The sequence below is a fragment of the Sorex araneus genome, chromosome 8 (genome assembly GCF_027595985.1).
Source record: "Sorex araneus isolate mSorAra2 chromosome 8, mSorAra2.pri, whole genome shotgun sequence".
Classification (NCBI taxonomy): Eukaryota; Metazoa; Chordata; class Mammalia; order Eulipotyphla; family Soricidae; genus Sorex; species Sorex araneus.
In genome coordinates, this window is record NC_073309.1 from 41,778,090 (window position 1) to 41,796,127 (window position 18,038).

The following is an 18,038-nucleotide window of genomic DNA, read 5'->3' on the forward strand; positions in this document are numbered from 1 at the left end:
GCATTGCTTTAGCCACTGGGCAGGTGGCTCAATGCGAGGGCCCTGTGGTGCCGGGGGGTTCCCCCAGGACACCCCTGCATCGCTCGGGAGCTTTCCAGCATTGAATCTACCACTTTCCGCGCTCACTATCCAACCCTGACTGCGAGTCGTAGGTGGCACCAAATGTGCCACAAGGGCAGCAGCCTGGGGTAGGACTGAGGCTGTGTGGCTGTGACCTCCTGTTCGTGCCAGCTGGGGTGTTGGCACCGTCAGCCCCAGCAGTGCATTGGGGTATCTCGTGCAGGAGTTTCCACCATCTCTCCCGAGTGCCTGGGAGCGGGTCACCTCTGGGAAAGGCGGCCTGGACGCCACTGCTCACGTCTTTGGTTTCCTCCTTTGCAGTGATATGAGCGCAAGGGCCACATACCCCGCTCAGGTTTACAAGACGGCCAGCTCGGAGACCCCACGGCCCTCGCAGCTGGCACAGCCCGGCCCCTTCCAGCTCTCCGCCTCCGTGCCCAAGTCCTTCTTCTCCAAGCAGCCCGCGCGCAATAAGCACCCGACGGGGTGGAAGAGAACGGACGAGCCCCCGCCACGGCCGCTCCCCTTCACAGACCCAACACTCCCCTTCACGGACCCAAAGAAGTAAGGACCGGGGCACCCCGTCAAGCAGCCTGGCTTCCCGGGGGTCACTGAGGCGGGGGGGTGCCTGGCTCATACATGGGCACATGCTGTCCTTTGGGGCCACAGCAGGGAGCTCTCGTGGGAGACTAGGGCCGTGGTGGAGGGTCATCTGGATAAAGAGCGTTCCTGATGCAGGAACAGTGTCGGCAGAGAGCCTGAGGAAGGAGCGCCCTCCAGCTGCAGGGGCGGGAGAGAGGGGCCAAGCAATCAGAGGGGTGGCAGGTCACTGGGACCTCAGAGACCCTTGGCTGAGCTCTGGCATCTGCTGGGAGGAAGTGGAGGGTGTGATCTAAAGTGGGTGCTCACGGCATGTGGTCTGTGAGCGCGGGGAGGCTGCAGGAGCTGTGCCACGGACGGCGGGGGGCGCTGGGGGGAGATGTTGGAGGGGCAGCAGATGGGAGCTGATGAGCGAGAAAGAGGGAGGTAAAGCTGATATCGGCCAAGGGTACTGAGTACGCAGCTCCCGCCTTTTGCAGCAGCCCTGGGGCCCGCTCTCCCATCCCCACAGCTGCTGGCCTTCCAGTGCCTCAGACCAGCCCCCCAGGGGGCCTCCGGGCTCAGGCAGAGGCGCTGTCCAGCACGCACAGGCTCTGTCTCCTGGGGACTCTGCCAGACAGAAGCACTTTCTCCCAGAACGCCACCAGTGGGGTCTTGGAGCTCTCCAGCCCCCACACCCGGCACCTTCCACCCATCACTTCTCCCTGCTCCATCGTCCATCCCAGGACAGAGACCACCATGTCCCAGCCACTCGATGCAACACAGAGCCTGTGAGCCCACCCAGGGTCCAGTATATAGCAGGTGCCCAGAAAAGAGATGAGCCCCCCTTGTTACCTCTGTGTCTGTGCCGGCATCATACGTGTGAAACGGAGGACCAAGAAAACGGTCCCATCTTGCTTTGCATGTGGGAGTCCCAGTTTCAGTCCCTGGCACCACATGGTCTGCCCAGCCACCACCAGCTGAAGCCCCAAAACAGGAAGGGAAGAAAAGGGAAGGAAAAAGTACCTGTGAACTGTAGGCTGCCTACAGCATTTTGGGGACACAAAATAATCTGAAAGGGACTGACGCTGTTTATTAATTTATAGATAGGATGTTCCCCTTTCCTCCATGTTTATTTTCATTCCCCACCCCCCTTTTCCCTTCCCTCTTGTTGACGATGATTATGATGATGTGACCACTGGCGTGTCCCGAAGCCTGCTTCTGGCTCACTGCTCGTAGCCACAGAGTTTGCAGGGGCGCTCCCTGGGGGTCCGCTCAGGAGTTGGTTTTTTTCTTTTGGTTTTGTTGTTGTTGTTGTCGTTACTTGGGGGTTACACCCAGTGGTGCTCAGGGCTGACTCCTGGCTCTGCACTCGGCATTCACTCCTGGCGGGGCTCAGGGGAACCTATGGGGTGGCGGGGAGCAGACCCAGGTTGGACGTGTGCAAGGCCAGCACCCTCCCCACTTTCCTGTCTCTCCAGCCCACCCCTCTGGAGTTGAGGCAAAGGTTCCAGCCATGATGCTGGCTGGGGGCTCGTCCACTGCTCACACGTGTGCTTCTGAGGCTGACAGGAAGAGCATTGATGGCAGAGCTGAAGCTCTCCCCCTCCCCCCTCTGCCCCGTAGCCACCCCCCCACCCCCCACCCACCTTGGTGCCTGAAACTCCAGGGATTGAGTGAATTCTCCACCTTTACACTCACTCAAAGGAAGGTCAGTGCTCTCAGCTGTCCAGCTGGCCCCTGCAGATAGATTTTTTTTTTTTTAATTTGGGCCACACCGGCAGTGCTCAGGGCTAAGTCATGGCTCTGCAACCAGGAATCATTCCTGGCAGTGCTCTGGGACCATAAATGGTGCCAGGAATCGATACAGGGCCAGCCATGTGCAAAACAAGTTCCCTCCCTGAACAACTATCTCTCGGGTCCTAAAGATAGAGTTTTCAAAATTGGTATGTATATGACACTTAGGATAACTCCCCTATGCCCCCAAAAGAAACTTCAACTTGCATAAGATAATGTGTCAGCATTTTTTTTGGTGGGGGCTGAGGGGGTCACACCCGGCAATGCTCAGGGGTTACTCCTGGCTCATGAACTCAGGAATTACTCCTGGCAGTGCTCAGGGAACCATATAGGATGCTGGGAATCGAACCTGGGTCAGCCACATGCAAGGCAAACATCCTACCCGCTGTGCTATCACTCCAGCCCCAATATGTCAGCTTTGATTATTACTTTTGTCCACATATTCCATCTCATAAAAAAACATTCATTGTTTTGGAGCAAGTGTCTTCGTTTTTAGAATCACTTTGGAGTCATCTACCCTAGTTTTTAAGAAACACTGTCGGCGCCATAGCAATAGCACAATGGGTAAGACTGTGTTGCCGTGCACACAGCCAACCAGGGTTTGATCTCCGGCATCCCATGTGGTCCCCCGAGCACCGCCAGGAGTGATTCCTGAGTGCAGAGCCAAGAGTAACCCCTGAGCATTTCCAGGTGTCACCCAAAAAGCCAGAAAAGAAGAAACATTGTCTTCACTTCCAGTGAAATTATTTTAGAGGAAACAAAATAATGTGTTTGGTTGTTTTTGTTTTTTTAGTTTTTGTTGTTTGCTTTTTTTTTTTCCCAATCTCTCTATGGAGAAACCTTTCCTGTTTGCACTAGTTCTCTCCTGCACTCATTGGTGCCCAGAGCTTCCCCTCCGTGCACTCACTGCGAGCGGCTCCCTCCACTCTTAGTTCCCGGGTGCAGAAAGCGAGACGCGCATGGCAGAGCCCCAGGTCAGTGAAGGCCAACTGCGATGCGCACTTGCCCGGGTCAGCCTTGCGCTTCGTCCACAGAGGGTTAGGAGCTCAGCCCCACTGAGTCACCCCCAAGTCTGCTGAATTCCCTTCTCCTAATCTGTCGGGCCCCCCACCAAGGAATCCTTCTCTGACTCTCATTTTTGACCGGGAAACTGAGACACAGCAGGTCCCCCCCCCCCACAGCTGCAGTTGGGAGAGAAGAACCAGGACCCAGGCCCAGAGGCCTCAGCCATGAGGCAGTGAGTTTCCCAGGCTCACTTCTTGGAGGAAACGGTCTCCCCCAGTTCTGAGTGCATGCTCTGCTGGTAGCATGAAAGGAGGGGTGAGGGTCCAGAAGGTCGCACGCCTGCAGCAGGGGAACCTTTTGTCACAGGCCCTGGCCAGCGGGAGCATCCTACAGCCCTCCCTGTAGGCAATGGTCAGGGCCCGCCAACTTCACTCTGCTCTGTTCCCTTTGCTCATCGTCCCGGCATGAGAAGGCCAGAAGAATGGGGGCCAGGCAGGTATCCCCCAATCACCCTCCACCCCTCAGCTTCCCTGTCTCTGACTCTGGACACTAGCGTGTACCACCGGTGGCGCGCCCTTGAATGTAGTTTACTTCACACATTGCAGTGCCAGCATCAACATGTTCAACTGGTGTGACCGTCCCTCCCCCAGGGTTGGTGTGTGAACGGACTGTGTTGCTAGCGGGTGGGTTTCCAGGCTGACTGGAAGCCAGGATCAGCCTCCTCCGTGTCTGCTCCCCCTGCCAGACTGGTCCCCTGCGTTGGGCACTGGCCCTGCCATGACCGCCAAGCGGCCCCCAGCTGATCTAGCTCTGAGTTGGCTTCTGCCCTTCCAGCGGCTCCCGCAGACACCCCTGCCCTCGGAGCGTGGACCGAGCTGATATGCCACACGGACTTGTCATCACACACACTTTTTTAGGCCCCCCCCCCAACTCCATTCCTACGACCCGGACTTGGAGAGGAGGAGGTGACCAAGGGACAGCCTGTGGGAGCACCAGGAGGAGTGATCGGGGGAGGGGGGTCAGATGCTTCATATACACAAGGCCCAGATTCCATCCCCCAATGCTTCCCCCGAAAAAAAAGGACGGATGCAAGCACGTGAGTTTTGTTGCGGTTGACGGTACTAAGGCCAGAGCAGTGCTGGGTCAGAGGCCGAGGTTCCCATCCCTGCTGGAAGTCAGAGCACCTGACAGCCCCGGGGAGAGCCCCTGCTCACCCCACAACCCTCCCGGGAACTCTCAGGGTGCTCAGGGCACCCAGCAGAGGCCCCGAGAGGCCCTGCTCAGTGCCCACCGCATTTCCTCAGCCTGGGAAGAAAGGAGATGGGGGTGCCTGCACGTAGAGGTGGGGCACAGGCAGGGCCCCCCCTTTTGGTCTGGGCCAACGGCCACTGAAACCTAGTGAGTGGCCCCTGGTGTCCAGCCCCCGCCTTCCTCAGCATTGAGGCCCCAGCCTGGGTCCATTTCAGCGTCACCAGAGCAGGGCGGGAACGCGTGTCCCTGCTCCCGCAGGCCTCTCCCTGCCGGCCTTCCAGGGAAGCCCGGGGCCGCCTGAGATAGAAACCTGGCAAGTGTCCTTGCCAGCCACATTGGCAGCGCCCCCAGCTCGGGCAGCCCCACTGCGGTGCTAATCAGCTTAATTAGCCAGGCCCCGAGGGAGCCGCCCCAGTTGGAGGCCGGACACGCATCAGCCATGTCTGAGCCACCACCGTCGCCACCACTTCGGGCCCTGGTTTGGCATTTTCTCTGCACCTTTTTTTTTCTTTCTTTCTTTCTTTTTCCTCATAATAAAAACACTTTTATTATGCATTGTAGAGATTGTACAGCATACAGCACTTGCCTTACACAAGGCTAACCCTGGTCTAACCCCTGGGCCTGTGCATGATCCCTGGAGCCTCGCCAGGGGTCATCCCAGTGCACAGAGCCAGAAATAAGCCTAGAGCACCGGCAGGTGTGGGCCCCTCCTATAAAAGAAATTACTCCGGGGGGCGTGGGGGATTCTGTCCAGTGCTGCCGCGCAGGCCCCTGAGCAAAGCCTTGTCCTTTTGGTCCTTTCCTTCCTCCCTGGTTCTGGTCTCCACCCCTGGGATTGAGCTCCAGGCTCACAGCAGGGCACGTGCTCTGCCGCCGAGCCGCGGCCCAGCCTGTTTGGGTTTGGTTGGTGGGTTGGTCTGTGGCTTTTTGTTTTCATTTCTTTCCCTCCTCCCTTCCCTTTGTGGTGGTGGTGGCAGGGGGCATCACACTCACGTGCATGGCTGTGGCGCTCGCTGGGCGCACGCCAGACATTGTACACTCGTGGCATGGAGAATCCCCAAGGCAGCAGCGCCCCAGGGATGGCACTGCGCGTGGGGCGGTGCCAGGACAATGCCACTCAGGCCGGCACGCCGCCTCTGCGTGCTCCCCGGTTTGGATTTTTTCCCAAGCTTGAAATTAATGCCACTCCAACTGTATGGCTGTGGTTGGCAGTTGAGAAAATAGGTTGGGGAATTCTTCCAGGAGACGGAGTAAGCGCAGAGCCAGTGGAGTCCACCTTCGTCAGCAGGCACTTCTCAGACTCATCCCTGTAGATCGGCAGCTGCCGGCAGGGTCCAGCTTCGGAGAAGGTGCTGGTGTGGTCTCTGCTGGTGGTGGCTTCTCACTGTGTCGGAGGACAACTTTGCAAATGAATAAAGAGTGACACACCAGCACCAGCGGGTACCACCAGCAACTCCCACTTGAATGTGGCATAATTAGTAGCCCAGCTGCAGCACCAGAGCCAGAATCGGAGTGACTTGTTTATGTTTTTTGGTTTTGGGTCCACACCCAGGGATACTCGGGGATTGCTCCTGGCTCGGTGCTCAGTGATGACTCCTAATGGGGTTCAGAGGACCACATGGGATGCCAGAAATTGAACCCAGGTTGGCTGCATGCAAAGCAAACATCGTGTGTCCTGTTTTATCTCTTTGGCCCATAACTTGTTTTTCCTAGTTTGTTTTACCCCTTCCCTTTTTTTTTCTTCTTCTTTTTCTCTTTTTTTAAACTAAGCAAAGAACTGTATTAACCTTTGCTTCAAACTTGATTCCCAGTATTCTTCAGCTTCACTAGCTGCAAAGAATGGGTTGTGTACAAACAAAAACTGGGAAAAAGATGTGGCAATGTCCATGGGGCTTGCGCTTAAAAACATTTGAGCAATAGTATAGCGGGTAGGGTATTTGCCTTGCATGCGGCTGACCCAGGTTCGAATCCCAGCATCCCATATGGTCCCCTGATCACCACCAGGAGTAACCCCCATGCATCACTGGGTGTGACCCAAAAAGCAAAAAAAAAAAAAAAAAATAGTCAGTCTAGATCTTATTAGAATCTTGAACAAGGAGCCGAAGTCATAGTACAGTGGGTAGGGTGTTTGCAGAATGGCAAACGTCTGTAGGGCGTTTTGTAGGAAAGCAGGCACCCACTGTGCTATTGCTCAGGCCCCAAATCTTCACGTTTATCTACTTCAGAAGTTGCCTCACTTCAAGTGCTGCATTCTTAAAAGCCTCATCAGAATTCTCCTTGGTGGGAGCCATAGCTATAGTACAGCAGGGACGGAGTTTGCCTTGCACACAGCCAACCTGGGTTTGATCCCCAGCATCCCATATGGTCCCCCTGACCCGCACCTGGAGTAATCGCTGAACAGAGAGCAGGAGTAAGTCTTGAGCACTGCCAGGTGTGGCCCAAACACTGACAGGAAGCTTCTGGCAAGCGTTCCTGTCAGCTGCGATGTCTCGGCATGCCCAGTAATGGTGCATGTTTGCTGCTAGGAGGGCCTAAACTTCAGGGATATTAATATGAATCACTGTTGGGGCTGGGGCAGTAGCACAGGGCAGGGACTTGCCATGCCCATGCCCAACCCGCATTTAATTGCCAGCATCCCAGGTGGTCCCTTGAGCCCACCAGCAGTGATCCCTGAGCTGAGAGCCAGGAGTCAGCCTTGAGCACTGCCAGGTATGACCCCCAAACAAAAACAAGCAAGTAGGGACCAGAGCAATAGTCTAGCAGGGAGGGTATTGGCTTTGTACGCGGCCGACCCAAGTTTGATCCCCAAGCACCATCAGGAGTATTCCTGAGTGCAGAGCTAGGAGTCACCCCTGAATATTGCTGAGTATGACCCAAGAAGGGGGGAAAAAAAAAACCATGCATCACTGTTCTCGACTTGTGAACTTACTCACCTCTTCAATGCCGGAGATGCTGTTTCCTCCTGACTTCATCACTGAGAACACAGGTTTGTTTTGTTTTGGTTTTGTTTTTTTTTTTTTTTTTTGCTTTTTGGGTCACACCCAGCGATGCTCAGGGGTTACTCCTGGCTTTTGTACTCAGGAATTACTCCTGGCAGTGCTTGGGGGACCATATGGGATGCCGGGGATCGAACCCAGGTCGGCTGCATGCAAGGCAAACGCCCTACCCGCTTTTGTGCTATCACTCCGGCCCGAGAACACAGGTTTTTAGCATCTCTGTAGCTGCTCTGAACCGGCTTCTTTCTGTGAGCGGTTTCTTTCTCCCCAGGGCACGCTCGTGCCTGACAGCTTCTCCTGGTTCATCGTTTCTTTCATCTGGGTGGAGTGGAGATGGGGCCGAATCAGGAAGGCAGTGGGGGGGACACTGGGGGGCTCTCATCGGTCCATCAAGATTAGACGCACATGCGCAGAGCTGCCTGCCTTTCCCTTCCTGCTGTTGTGGTGACTAAGGGCCGCAGCTGGACTGCGGGATGCCCAAGCCCAGCGCTCAGCCTGCGGGTCTGTGCCCCTCCCGCCAAGCCGCGTCCTTGGACCCTTCACTGTGACAAGCATTGGTCACTGTCCTGTTTCCCTGCTTTACATGAATCACTTCAGCGGGCTGGGGAGGGAAGAGGAGAGGGCCAGGGGCTGCCGGGAAGGCTGGATTCGTGGGAGACATATTTAGCTGCACGCTGGAGGGCTGCAGTGTGGCAGGCCCTGCCCCCACCCGCTAAGGGATGAGTAGGGCACAGGAGACTGGGGGGTGGGGGTGGAGTGGGCCCCCAACCATTCTAGCACACACCACAGAGCAGGGGCTGAGCACAGGAAAAAAATGGACCGGGAGGCTGTCCTGGGAGGTCGTGTGGTCCTGGGGAGGCCTCCTGAGAGGTGACATGAAACTGGAAGGATGAGTAAGGCCAGCAGGGAAGCCACTGGAGCAGATGGAGCAACTGTGCAAAGGCCCTGAGGCAGGATCCTGAGCATGGTGTGGGGGAGAGCTAGTGAGCAGGGCAGATGGTGTGGGGACCCTGGGTGTCCCATCTGTCACCTCCTTGTGGCACCCGAAGGTAAGGAACAGCCCATGGAGACAGTGGAAGGGACCAGGAGCACAGTGGGGGCTTTGGGGGGCTCAGTTCTAGGTGTTGCTCACCCAGCACGGGAGGAGGGGGGGCAGGAGGGTTCTCAGCTCCCCCACTCCTGCGCTGGGTCAGGGCCCGCCAACCCCTCTGTGCCCTGCTGCCATCAGACTGGCTCAGAGATGGCTCAGTGCAGTAGAAGGGTCACCCCACCTGGCCCCCACGTGAGAACACACATTCAGACCACAGGGCCTTCTAGAAGGCGGTAGGGTGGGGAGGCTTTGGGGACCCCGAAGAGGACAGCAGTGGTTGGGCTGACCCCAATTCCCAGGTCTAAGACCTCCAGAACGGGGTGGGGGCAGCAAAAATGGGGGTGATGGTGCCACAGCAAACCTGCCCCTGCAGCTCCCGAAACACGCCCACGGCCTTCCTGTCCCACCAAGTGCCTCCCTCCCTCCCACAGGGGAGCGCCCTTGCTGGTGTTTGTCAGCCCCCCACCGCACCTCGACAGCACCGCCGCCACCACACAGCTCAGCGCATTACCCCCCACCCCACCCCCTGCAGAATGCAGGGGTGAGGCTAGTGGGACCATGTCTGGCACTTCCTCCAGGGAGGCAATGAAGAAAGTGGCTGGAGGCACCCCTCCAGGCCCCTCTGACCCCGGCCCCCTCGTTCCAGGCAGGTGGACGCCAACACAAAGAATGTCTTCGGGCAGCCGCGGCTGAGGGCGTCCCTCCGAGACCTGCGCTCCCCCCGGAAGAACTACAAGTCCACCATCGAGGATGACCTGAAGAAGCTCATCATCATGGACAACCTGGCGCCCGAGCAGGAGAGAGAGGCAGGGGTACGGCCAGTGGCCCCCCAGAGTCAGGCCCAGGGGGGATAGCAGCCCCGAGGCCGGGAGTCATGGCATCACCTGAGTCAGGGGCTTAACCGTGGGGTGAAGGAGCAGCGAGGCACAAGGGGGGTCAGGCCCCTAGAGCCTACCAGGGCTCCATAGGGCTCTCATCGGAGCCCCTAGCCCGTGCCCTCTCATGGAGCCCAGCAGGGATTGTCCCCCATCTCTGCAGACCACCCTGAGCGGAGGGGGACCCCAAGGGAGGTTGGATTTCCCAGTAGGGGAAAGGATGCCAGACCCTTTGGCGGCTGCCAGCACATTTGTCCCCATGCTCTTGTAGGGACCCAGATGGCTCCTTGCAGCTGGGGGGCACATGGGGGAGCTCTATGCCCATGGCCCCAACACGGTCACTCAGGCAGGCTCACCCCATCTTCAGGAAACTCACCCAGGGCCGGGGCGGGGGGGTCAGCCCTCCGGAACTTGGGGGACTTTGCACAGGGCAGAAATGGGCACAGGTCAGCCGCAGAGGCCTCCAGGGGGCCGTGACCTGGGCCGGCATGACCACCCCGTCCCCATCCCCACCACAGTCACCCCAGAAGGGCCTGCAGCGGACGCTGTCGGACGAGAGCCTGTGCAGTGGATGCCGCGAGCCCAGCTTCGCCAGCGGCGGCCCCGAACCCGGCCTCCCCAGCGACGTGATCTTCACCAGCACCTGCGCCTTCCCCGCCAGCACGCTGCCCGCGCGCCGCCAGCACCAGCACCCCCATGCGCCGGGGGGCCCCGCCGCCAGCCCTGCTGCCGGCAACGGCTTCCCAGAGAAGAGATGTGAGCCTGGAGCCCCTGGGGCTGGGGGCTGGGCCAGGGAGGAAACGGGGGTTACTCGGGAGCACTGGGTGTTGCTCCCGCTATTTTTGCCAAGTGTCCAGGGCCATCTCTAAGAATCTGGAAAATCCCACAGTTAGGTCATCTGAGACCAAAAAGTGGGTGGCCCCATGGCTGGGTAGCTAGGGGTACCGAGGCACAGGGGTCACCCCAACTCCCTACTCCAGCCTGACTGCCATTTACTTACACCCCAGCCTGCCCCTCTCTGGGTGCCCCCCAGGCAAGGATTTACCGCATGCCCCCCAGAAGCAGTGCCCACTCCACACTGCCTTCCTCTACCCGCCTCTAAGGCCTTCCCACACGGCTGGCTGGAGTCTGGCAGGCCCCCGCCGGGCACAGGGCTGCCCACCTGTGCCTGCCCCACACCCCCTGGGGCTTCCTTCCCCCCCTCCTTCAGTCCCCTGACCACCTGGAGCTGGACAGCTGAGTCCCCAGCTCGGGCCCATCCCCATCCCACACCCACCACATGGGTCCTGTGTAAGCTCACTCCCGGCCCCACTCTGGCCAGCCTGTCCCCTCACTGTCCTCCTTCCCCAGAGAGCGGATACTGACTCTTCATCTCCCTGGAATGCTTTTCCTTGGCATCCCAGCCCAACCTCTCCCCACCACCCAGACTTGGTTCTAGCATTATTACCCCAGCCTCGGCGAGGCTGCCCCGGAGCACTGTTGAAAACAGAGCCCGGGGCTGGAGTGATAGCACAGCGGGTAGGGCATTTGCCTTGCACACGGCCAACCCCAGTTCGATTCCCAGCATCTCATATGGTCCCCTGAGCACAGCCAGGGGTAATTCCTGAGTGCAGAGCCAGGTGTGACCCAAAAAGAAAAAAAATAACGGAGCCCATGTAGGCACCCAGCATTTAGCACCCTCCAGCGTATCACACTGGGTGAGGCGCAGTGCTCAGAGCAGGGAATATAAAGTCTCATACAGGGTCGGGAAGAGCATGTTCAATTCTTTGTTTCTCCCACCTTGTCTTTCTCCTGCATCTCCCGCTGCCTCCCTGCTCCCAGCCACCATCTCTTCCTCGGAGCTCTCTCTGGCCGACGGGCGGGACCGGCCACTGCGACGCCTCGACCCCGGGATGATGCCGCTGCCCGACACGGCGGCCGGCCTCGAGTGGTCCAGCCTGGTGAACGCAGCCAAGGCATACGAAGGTAGGCGCCTTGCACCCAGCCCCGCCTCTCCCCGCTCTGCCCTAGAATAATCCATGGAGGGCCTTGAGACTTTGAAAGGGGGTTGCACACTAGCTTTAAAAGAGCCAGAGCCGGAGGGAGCAGTAGTACAGCAGAGAGGGCGCTTAGCTTGCATGCGATCGAACCCGAGTTCGATCTCCGGCATCCCATATGGTCGCCTGAGAACCACCAAGTGATCTCTGAGTATCACCAGGGGTGGCCCAGAAGCAAATCAGAGAGCTGGGTTCCCAGGCAGCTCTCCGACTGGCTTCCTCACGGTGCTCCTGGCTCCATTCCTCTTGATTCCCGGTGACCTTGTCTGCAAAGCAGGGCAGGCACACAGTGACCTCGCATGTGGAGGCCCAGGTTTCCTACTCGGCACTGCTTATCCCCCCAGCTCTGAGCCAGTGGTCCTTTAGCACTGCCAGTGTGGTCCAAAGTCAAAGCGAAACAAAATCGAAACAGACCTGCAGCTCCCAGGCAGCAGTGAAGTGTGGGAAACACAGTGGAGAGAACATGTTCAGGGGACCAGAGAGAGAGTTCAGGGGCCTAGGTGCCCTGAACGCAGCCAGTTATTCTGGTCAAATCCAGGCACCACATACAGTCCCCTGAGCACAGAGCCAGGAGTACGCCCCAAGTACCTCTGGGTGTGTCCTTTAAGGAAAAAAAAAACCACATCAGGCTCAGAGCAAGCCCTCAACAGATGGTATCTTACTGCAGCTCAAGACTGTCATCATCAGAATGGTATTTAGAGTAGAATTCACTGCAAGTGGCAGAAAACCCACATTAACAGTGGTGTAAACACACAAGGTTTCCTGCAGGTACAGATTCCTGGGCTGAGCAGCCTGGGGCTGGCACTTCCGCAAGCTCATTAGGCCCCATATGCTTTCCCCACTGTTGTTCCCATGGGCCTCACCACCACAGGGAGGCTGCTGGAGCTCCAGCCATCACTTCCAGCTCTGATCAGCAGGAGAGAGAACACATCCCTGCCCCCTTACAGAGGCTTCCTCAAAGCCTCGCTTCTTTTTGCTACACTCACTGCAGATAAGGCCACATCTGCCTTCAGGAAAATCTGGACAGGCCATCACTGGCTGACTCTGTCCCAGGGGACAGAACCTAGACTGCTTGGGCCCAGCCATGAATCTGAAGCAGACCCCCAAAGCAGGCGTCCACCTGAGGGGGTGTTGGAGCCAGTCCACTCCAGCAGGCGACCCCCAGGAAGCATCTCCCTCTCTCTCCTTCACTCCCCGCTTCTCTCTGCCCTGCATCCTCCCACAGAATGCAGGGGGCCGGTTGGCGGGGAGGGAAAGGTCAGAGAACAGAACCGGCCGCCCTGCTTCATGCTGTGGGACTGGTGGGGAGTGGCCGCCAGATAGTGTCCATACCACAGATAAATGTGAGCGCGTGTTTCCGGCTGCCCAGCTCAGTGCGGGGAACGTGCTGGGTGCCCTTCCCGGAGGAGGTGACCTCCTGGAGCAGCTGCTCAGTCCCTTTACAAGGGCTGCCCAGCCTGAGACCAAGATCACACCCGGTTGGAGCTGCCCCCTTTGGAAAGACACTGGCACACTCTCAGAGCGGGATCAGTGGGCGTTACGTGCCCTGAGATGCTCTCTCAGCCCCAGGCTTCCCAGAAGAGCCCCGGTTCAGAAGCTTCTAGTCCCCGGGTGTGGGGAGATTTCCCAGGCCCTGAGAGCTCACACCCGCCCAGACGCTGGTCCCACGGCTCAGGGTACACCCACACACCAGAGCACCCCTCAGAGTGCGTTTCTGACCAGGGGGCTGAAACCCCCGAGTACAGGTCCCAGGGGCCGCCCCCACTCTCAGATTTGATCCATTTGCCATAAAGCTCAGGACCACGCTGCCCCCCCCATCCCCCGCATGTGTTACAGGCACAGCCGGCGACCCCGGGAGGCAGCCCCTCGGCCGGGAGCTCCTTTCCCTTGGAGCTGGGGTGCCTCAGCCTCCCCGTGTGGGCGTGATCGCCCCACAGGAACTTCTCTTAGGTTTTGGAGAAGCTTCCTGGCGTGGGCCCGACCAGCTGTCACTCTGTTTCCAGCTCTCGCCGCGCGGGGGGGCAGGGCGGCAGCTCAAAGTTCCCCGTTCCCCGTCATGGCAGGGCCCACCTCAGGTCACCCCAGGAGAACCAGCCATGCCCCCCATTCCCTCACCACCACCCAGAGGGCCACAGGCTGCCTGGAGCCCCGTGAGCAACCAGGGACCGAAACAAACACTGTGCCGTGCACAGCCTGGGCTGTTGCTGGGGTCCCGGGGAGCATCCAGGCCTGCGCTGTCTCCTCCCCTCTCGTCCTCACATCCCAGCACACTGCGGCCAGGACCCCCCAGAAAGCGGGGAGGACATTGGGGGGCACCCCCAGCCCCCTCCCCAGGGCCTCATGCTACCTCCTCCTGCCAGACAGTTCCACTCAGTGAATCCTGAAGAAGTGAGTGGAATGCAGAACCCTTAGTTGAACACCAAAGCAATGATTATTGATGACTGCTAAAAAACGGGGTGATTAAGAGCCGGGTAGTAGTTTGCCTTGCAGGCAGCCGACCTGAATTCACTGCCCGGCACCCGCATGGTCCCCTAAGCACTACCAGGAGTGATCCCTGAGCATCGCCAGTTTGGCCCCCAAAAAAGGGAGGGTGCCGACATAAGCAGATGGAGGATATTTACAGTCTAAAAGTCACCCCAAAATATTTGACAACTCCTCTACTGCCTACAGAAAGTCCATCTTGTCCCTCCAAGAGGTGGAGTTCAGCCCCCCTCCAAGGGGACACCGGATTGGGGGTTTCCCTTCTAACTAGTAAACAGAGATACGGGCCCAGGAGACAGCTCAGTCAGTGGCCAAAGCACATGGATGCCAGCTCTGCAGGCCTGGAGGGGCTCCCTGGCATCGGTCCCCACATGGGCACGAACCTCAGCCTGGACTGAGTAGAGGCCCCCGCCCTCCCACCCCCCTGCACCACCACCACCACCGAGCACTCTTCAGGGGAGAGCTCGTGACAGCCCCAGGGAAAGATCCCAGATGAAGCAGGTCAGCGGGAGCCCGGGGGACCCCAGATAAGAGCCAGGAGGGCATGGGGACCCGCAGGAGCCAGAGCGGTGGGGTAGTTGGGCTGGAGACAGCATTTGTGCCTTAGATTTGGTGACTGTCCTGTTTCTGGAAGAATCCCTCCTCAGGGGAGGCGGGGTGCAGGGAATGCGGGCCTCTGCGCTTACCTGTGACTCTGCAGTTCCAAAAGTAAGGGTTTGGAGGGGCCAGGGCAGGGGGGTAGTACAGTGGGTAGGACATTTGCCTTGCATACATCGAACCCAGGTTCAATCCCCAATACCTGTATGGTCCCTCAAGCCCCACCAGTGGCCAAAGCTCATGCTCTGAGCACCGCGGGGTGTGGCCTAAAAACAAAGAGGGCGCGGGGAGGGGCCAGGGCTATTGTACAGTTGTACAATGGCACAGGGAGGGCACTTGCCTTGTAAGCGGCCAGTCCAGGTTTCATCCCAGCACCCCAAGTCCAAACCCAGGTGGTCCCTGGTACAGAGCCTGGTAGGCTCTGAGCACTGCTGGGTGTGGCCCAAAAGCAAACAAAAAGCACAAAGGAAGGAAGGAGGGAGGGAGGGAGGGGCCTCCCTGCCTGGACAGACTGCTAGGGAAGGCCTGAGGACCTTTCCTTCCTCCCCCCTTTCTCTTCCCTTTCAGCATTGTTGTTGTCGCATGACTCATGACAGGGTCTCACGTGGAGCTGTGGTGACCCCCAGCCTTTCACGTTGTTGTTGAGGCCAGCGTGGTCATGCTCTGTGCTCGGGACTCTCTTCGCAAGGAGCTCAGGGGCCGTGCGGTATCAGGAGTGGAATCGGCTTGGCAGCGACTCTGTACTCTCCAGCCAGGAGCCCGAATGTTCTGTTTGGGTTTCGGTCCCTGTGCTCGGGGATCGTTCCTAGCAGCCCTCTGGGGACCATATGGGGTGTCGGGGTCGAACCCAGATTGGCCACGTGCAAGGCTACACTAATCTCTCCGGCCCTGCCACTCAATTTTATCTGCTTCGGGGGCCTGTCTGAAATTGTTTACGCTGAAATATTTTCAGAGAACAAATATGAAGTCCAAGACAGGAAACGGCAGCTCTTATACCCCTGCCTGAGAAATAAAACTCGGAGCAGGGGGAGATTTCAGGATGGCTGCCTCTTTTTACTGAGCACTGTTACCCCACACACCTCCCATTTGTGTCCCTCTCACTGTTGCTGTGTTGTGATGTCTGAGGGGCTCCACCCTTGCCATAGGGCTGGGAATTGAACTCTTTTTTCTTTTCTTTCTGGGTCACACCCAACAATGCACAGGGGTCACTCCTGGTTCTGCATTCAGGAATTACTCCTGGCCTCCTGGCGGTGCTCAGGGGACTGTATGGGATGCTGGGAATTGAACCCTGGTCGGCTTCGTGCAAGGCAAACACCCTACCTGCTGTGCTGTTATCACTCCAGCCCCTGGGGATTGAACTCTTGGGGATTGAACAGGTGATGCTCCGCCATAGGTCATAGGGTCATGCCCCCCAGGCTATGAGCTAGGTGTCTTTTTTGTTTATTTTAGCTTTTGGTCTGGGGCCACACCCAGTGATATTCAATATTCAGGACTTATTCCTGGCTCAGCACTCAGGAATTACTCCTGGCAGTGCTCGGGACCAGTACAGGATGTCAGGGATCGAACCTGGGTCCGCTGCATGCAAGGCAAGCGCCCTACCCACTGTGCTGTTGCTCCAGCCCCTGAGTCCTTGTTCTGGGCACAAAGGTGCCATGTGTCCACAGGCAAGTATGTGGGGCAGCTTGTGTGGGCATCCGTATGGTGCAGAAGCATGAGGTTGGCAGTCTTCGAAAACAGGCCCACACAGATAAGAGTCTGCCTGGGGAAGTGTTCATCCGTGGCTCATGGAGCCGTCAAAGGGCAGGGGTTTGCAGTTTGGGACTGCACTGTTGTTGGAGCACAGAAGTGCAGAGAGGGCCGGAGCGATAGCACAGCGGGTAGGGCGTTTGCCTTGCACTCGGCCGACCCGGGTTCGATCCCCGGCATCCCATATGGTCCCCCTGAGCACCGCCAGGAGTGATTCTTAAGTGCATGAGCCAGGAGTAACCCCTGTGCATCGCCGGGTGTGACCCAAAAAGCAAAAAAACAACAACAAAAAAAAAAAGAAATGCAGAGAGAGGAGCCGGAGATGGGGCAGGCCCAAATTCCAGTCCCGGCACTTCATGGTCCTCCAGGCACTGCTCAGGAGTCACCCCTGAGGTGTGCTCCATAAAGTTATTAAAATGGGGGGGTTCGGAATGATAGGATATGGGGAAGGTGTGTGCCTTGCGTATGGCTGACCCAGGTTTGCTCCCTGGCATCCCATATGGTACCCCAAAGCCCAGCCTCAGTGATTCCTAAGCACACACCCAGGTTAAACCCAAGAACCAAATTTTACAAAAGCACATGCTTCGCCCACTGCAGGCCCAGGTTTAATCCCTGGTACCAGATGGGCCCCTGAGCGCTGCCCAGCGTGGCCCAGAAAGGAAAACCATGGTAACTCGTGTGTCTGCCTGTGGAATGTGGCATGAACTGGGCCTGGCTCAGAAGCCGAGTTTTACTGCTCTGTCCTTTGGGGCAAAAACTGTGAGAACCAACGGGGCCAGGGCAATGGGGGCAAAGGGGGAGTCACTGGGAGCTCTGCCCCGCCCCCGCCTCTAAGTTGCCTTCTGGAATTCTCTCCTGGCAGTGCAAAGGGCCGTCTCGCTCTTCTCTCTCAATGACCCAGCTCTGAGCCCCGACATCCCGCCCGCACACAGCCCTGTCCACAGCCACCTGAGCCTGGAGAGGGGCCCCCCAACGCCCAGGACCACCCCGACCATGAGGTAAGACACCCCTGGGAGCCCCATGGGCCGGGCAGTAGCAATGCGTGACTCTTCTGGCCAATGACATGGCATATATTGAGAGAGAGAGAGAGTCCCGTGACCTTCATTAGAGACCGTTGTCACTCCCGGCCTGGCAACAGTCACTGTGGCGTGTGGTTTCTCCAGCTGGTCATGGAGCAGGATGTGCACCCGTCGTATCCCCCAGGGTGCCCTGGACATTTGGCACTGACCCCTGGGGGATGAGGGCGTCTTGCCCACTCTGTCACCCACAGGGCTCCCTGGGGCGGTCCCCAACACTCCCTCCATGGAGGAGAGACCAGGAAGGCTTGTGGCCACCGAGCCGTGCCCGTCTGTGCAACCCCGGTCCTGTGTGGGTACCGGGCTGCGGCCGTGCCCTCTGCCCCGTGGACTGCGGCTCTCTCAGGGCCCATTTCTGCTCTGTCTCTTGCTTCTCACTCTGGCTATGGGACTCACCCTCCGCCAGAGCCGTCCCCGCACCCCACAATGATGGGAACCAGTGAGTGAGG

At 58.3% G+C, this 18,038-nt stretch overlaps 1 protein-coding gene across 3 annotated transcripts in view; it reads left to right on the plus strand.

Moving 5' to 3' along the window:
• SIPA1L3 (signal induced proliferation associated 1 like 3) overlaps window positions 1–18,038 on the plus strand; it is a 186,719-nt gene that overhangs the window by 165,125 nt on the left and 3,556 nt on the right. For all 3 annotated transcript variants that reach the window (XM_055145449.1, XM_055145450.1, XM_055145448.1), the window contains 5 exons: window positions 382–624; window positions 9,425–9,590; window positions 10,172–10,409; window positions 11,475–11,618; window positions 17,376–17,511. In XM_055145449.1, the coding sequence (XP_055001424.1) occupies window positions 382–624; window positions 9,425–9,590; window positions 10,172–10,409; window positions 11,475–11,618; window positions 17,376–17,511 (927 nt within the window). The remainder of the gene's footprint in view (window positions 1–381; window positions 625–9,424; window positions 9,591–10,171; window positions 10,410–11,474; window positions 11,619–17,375; window positions 17,512–18,038) is intronic.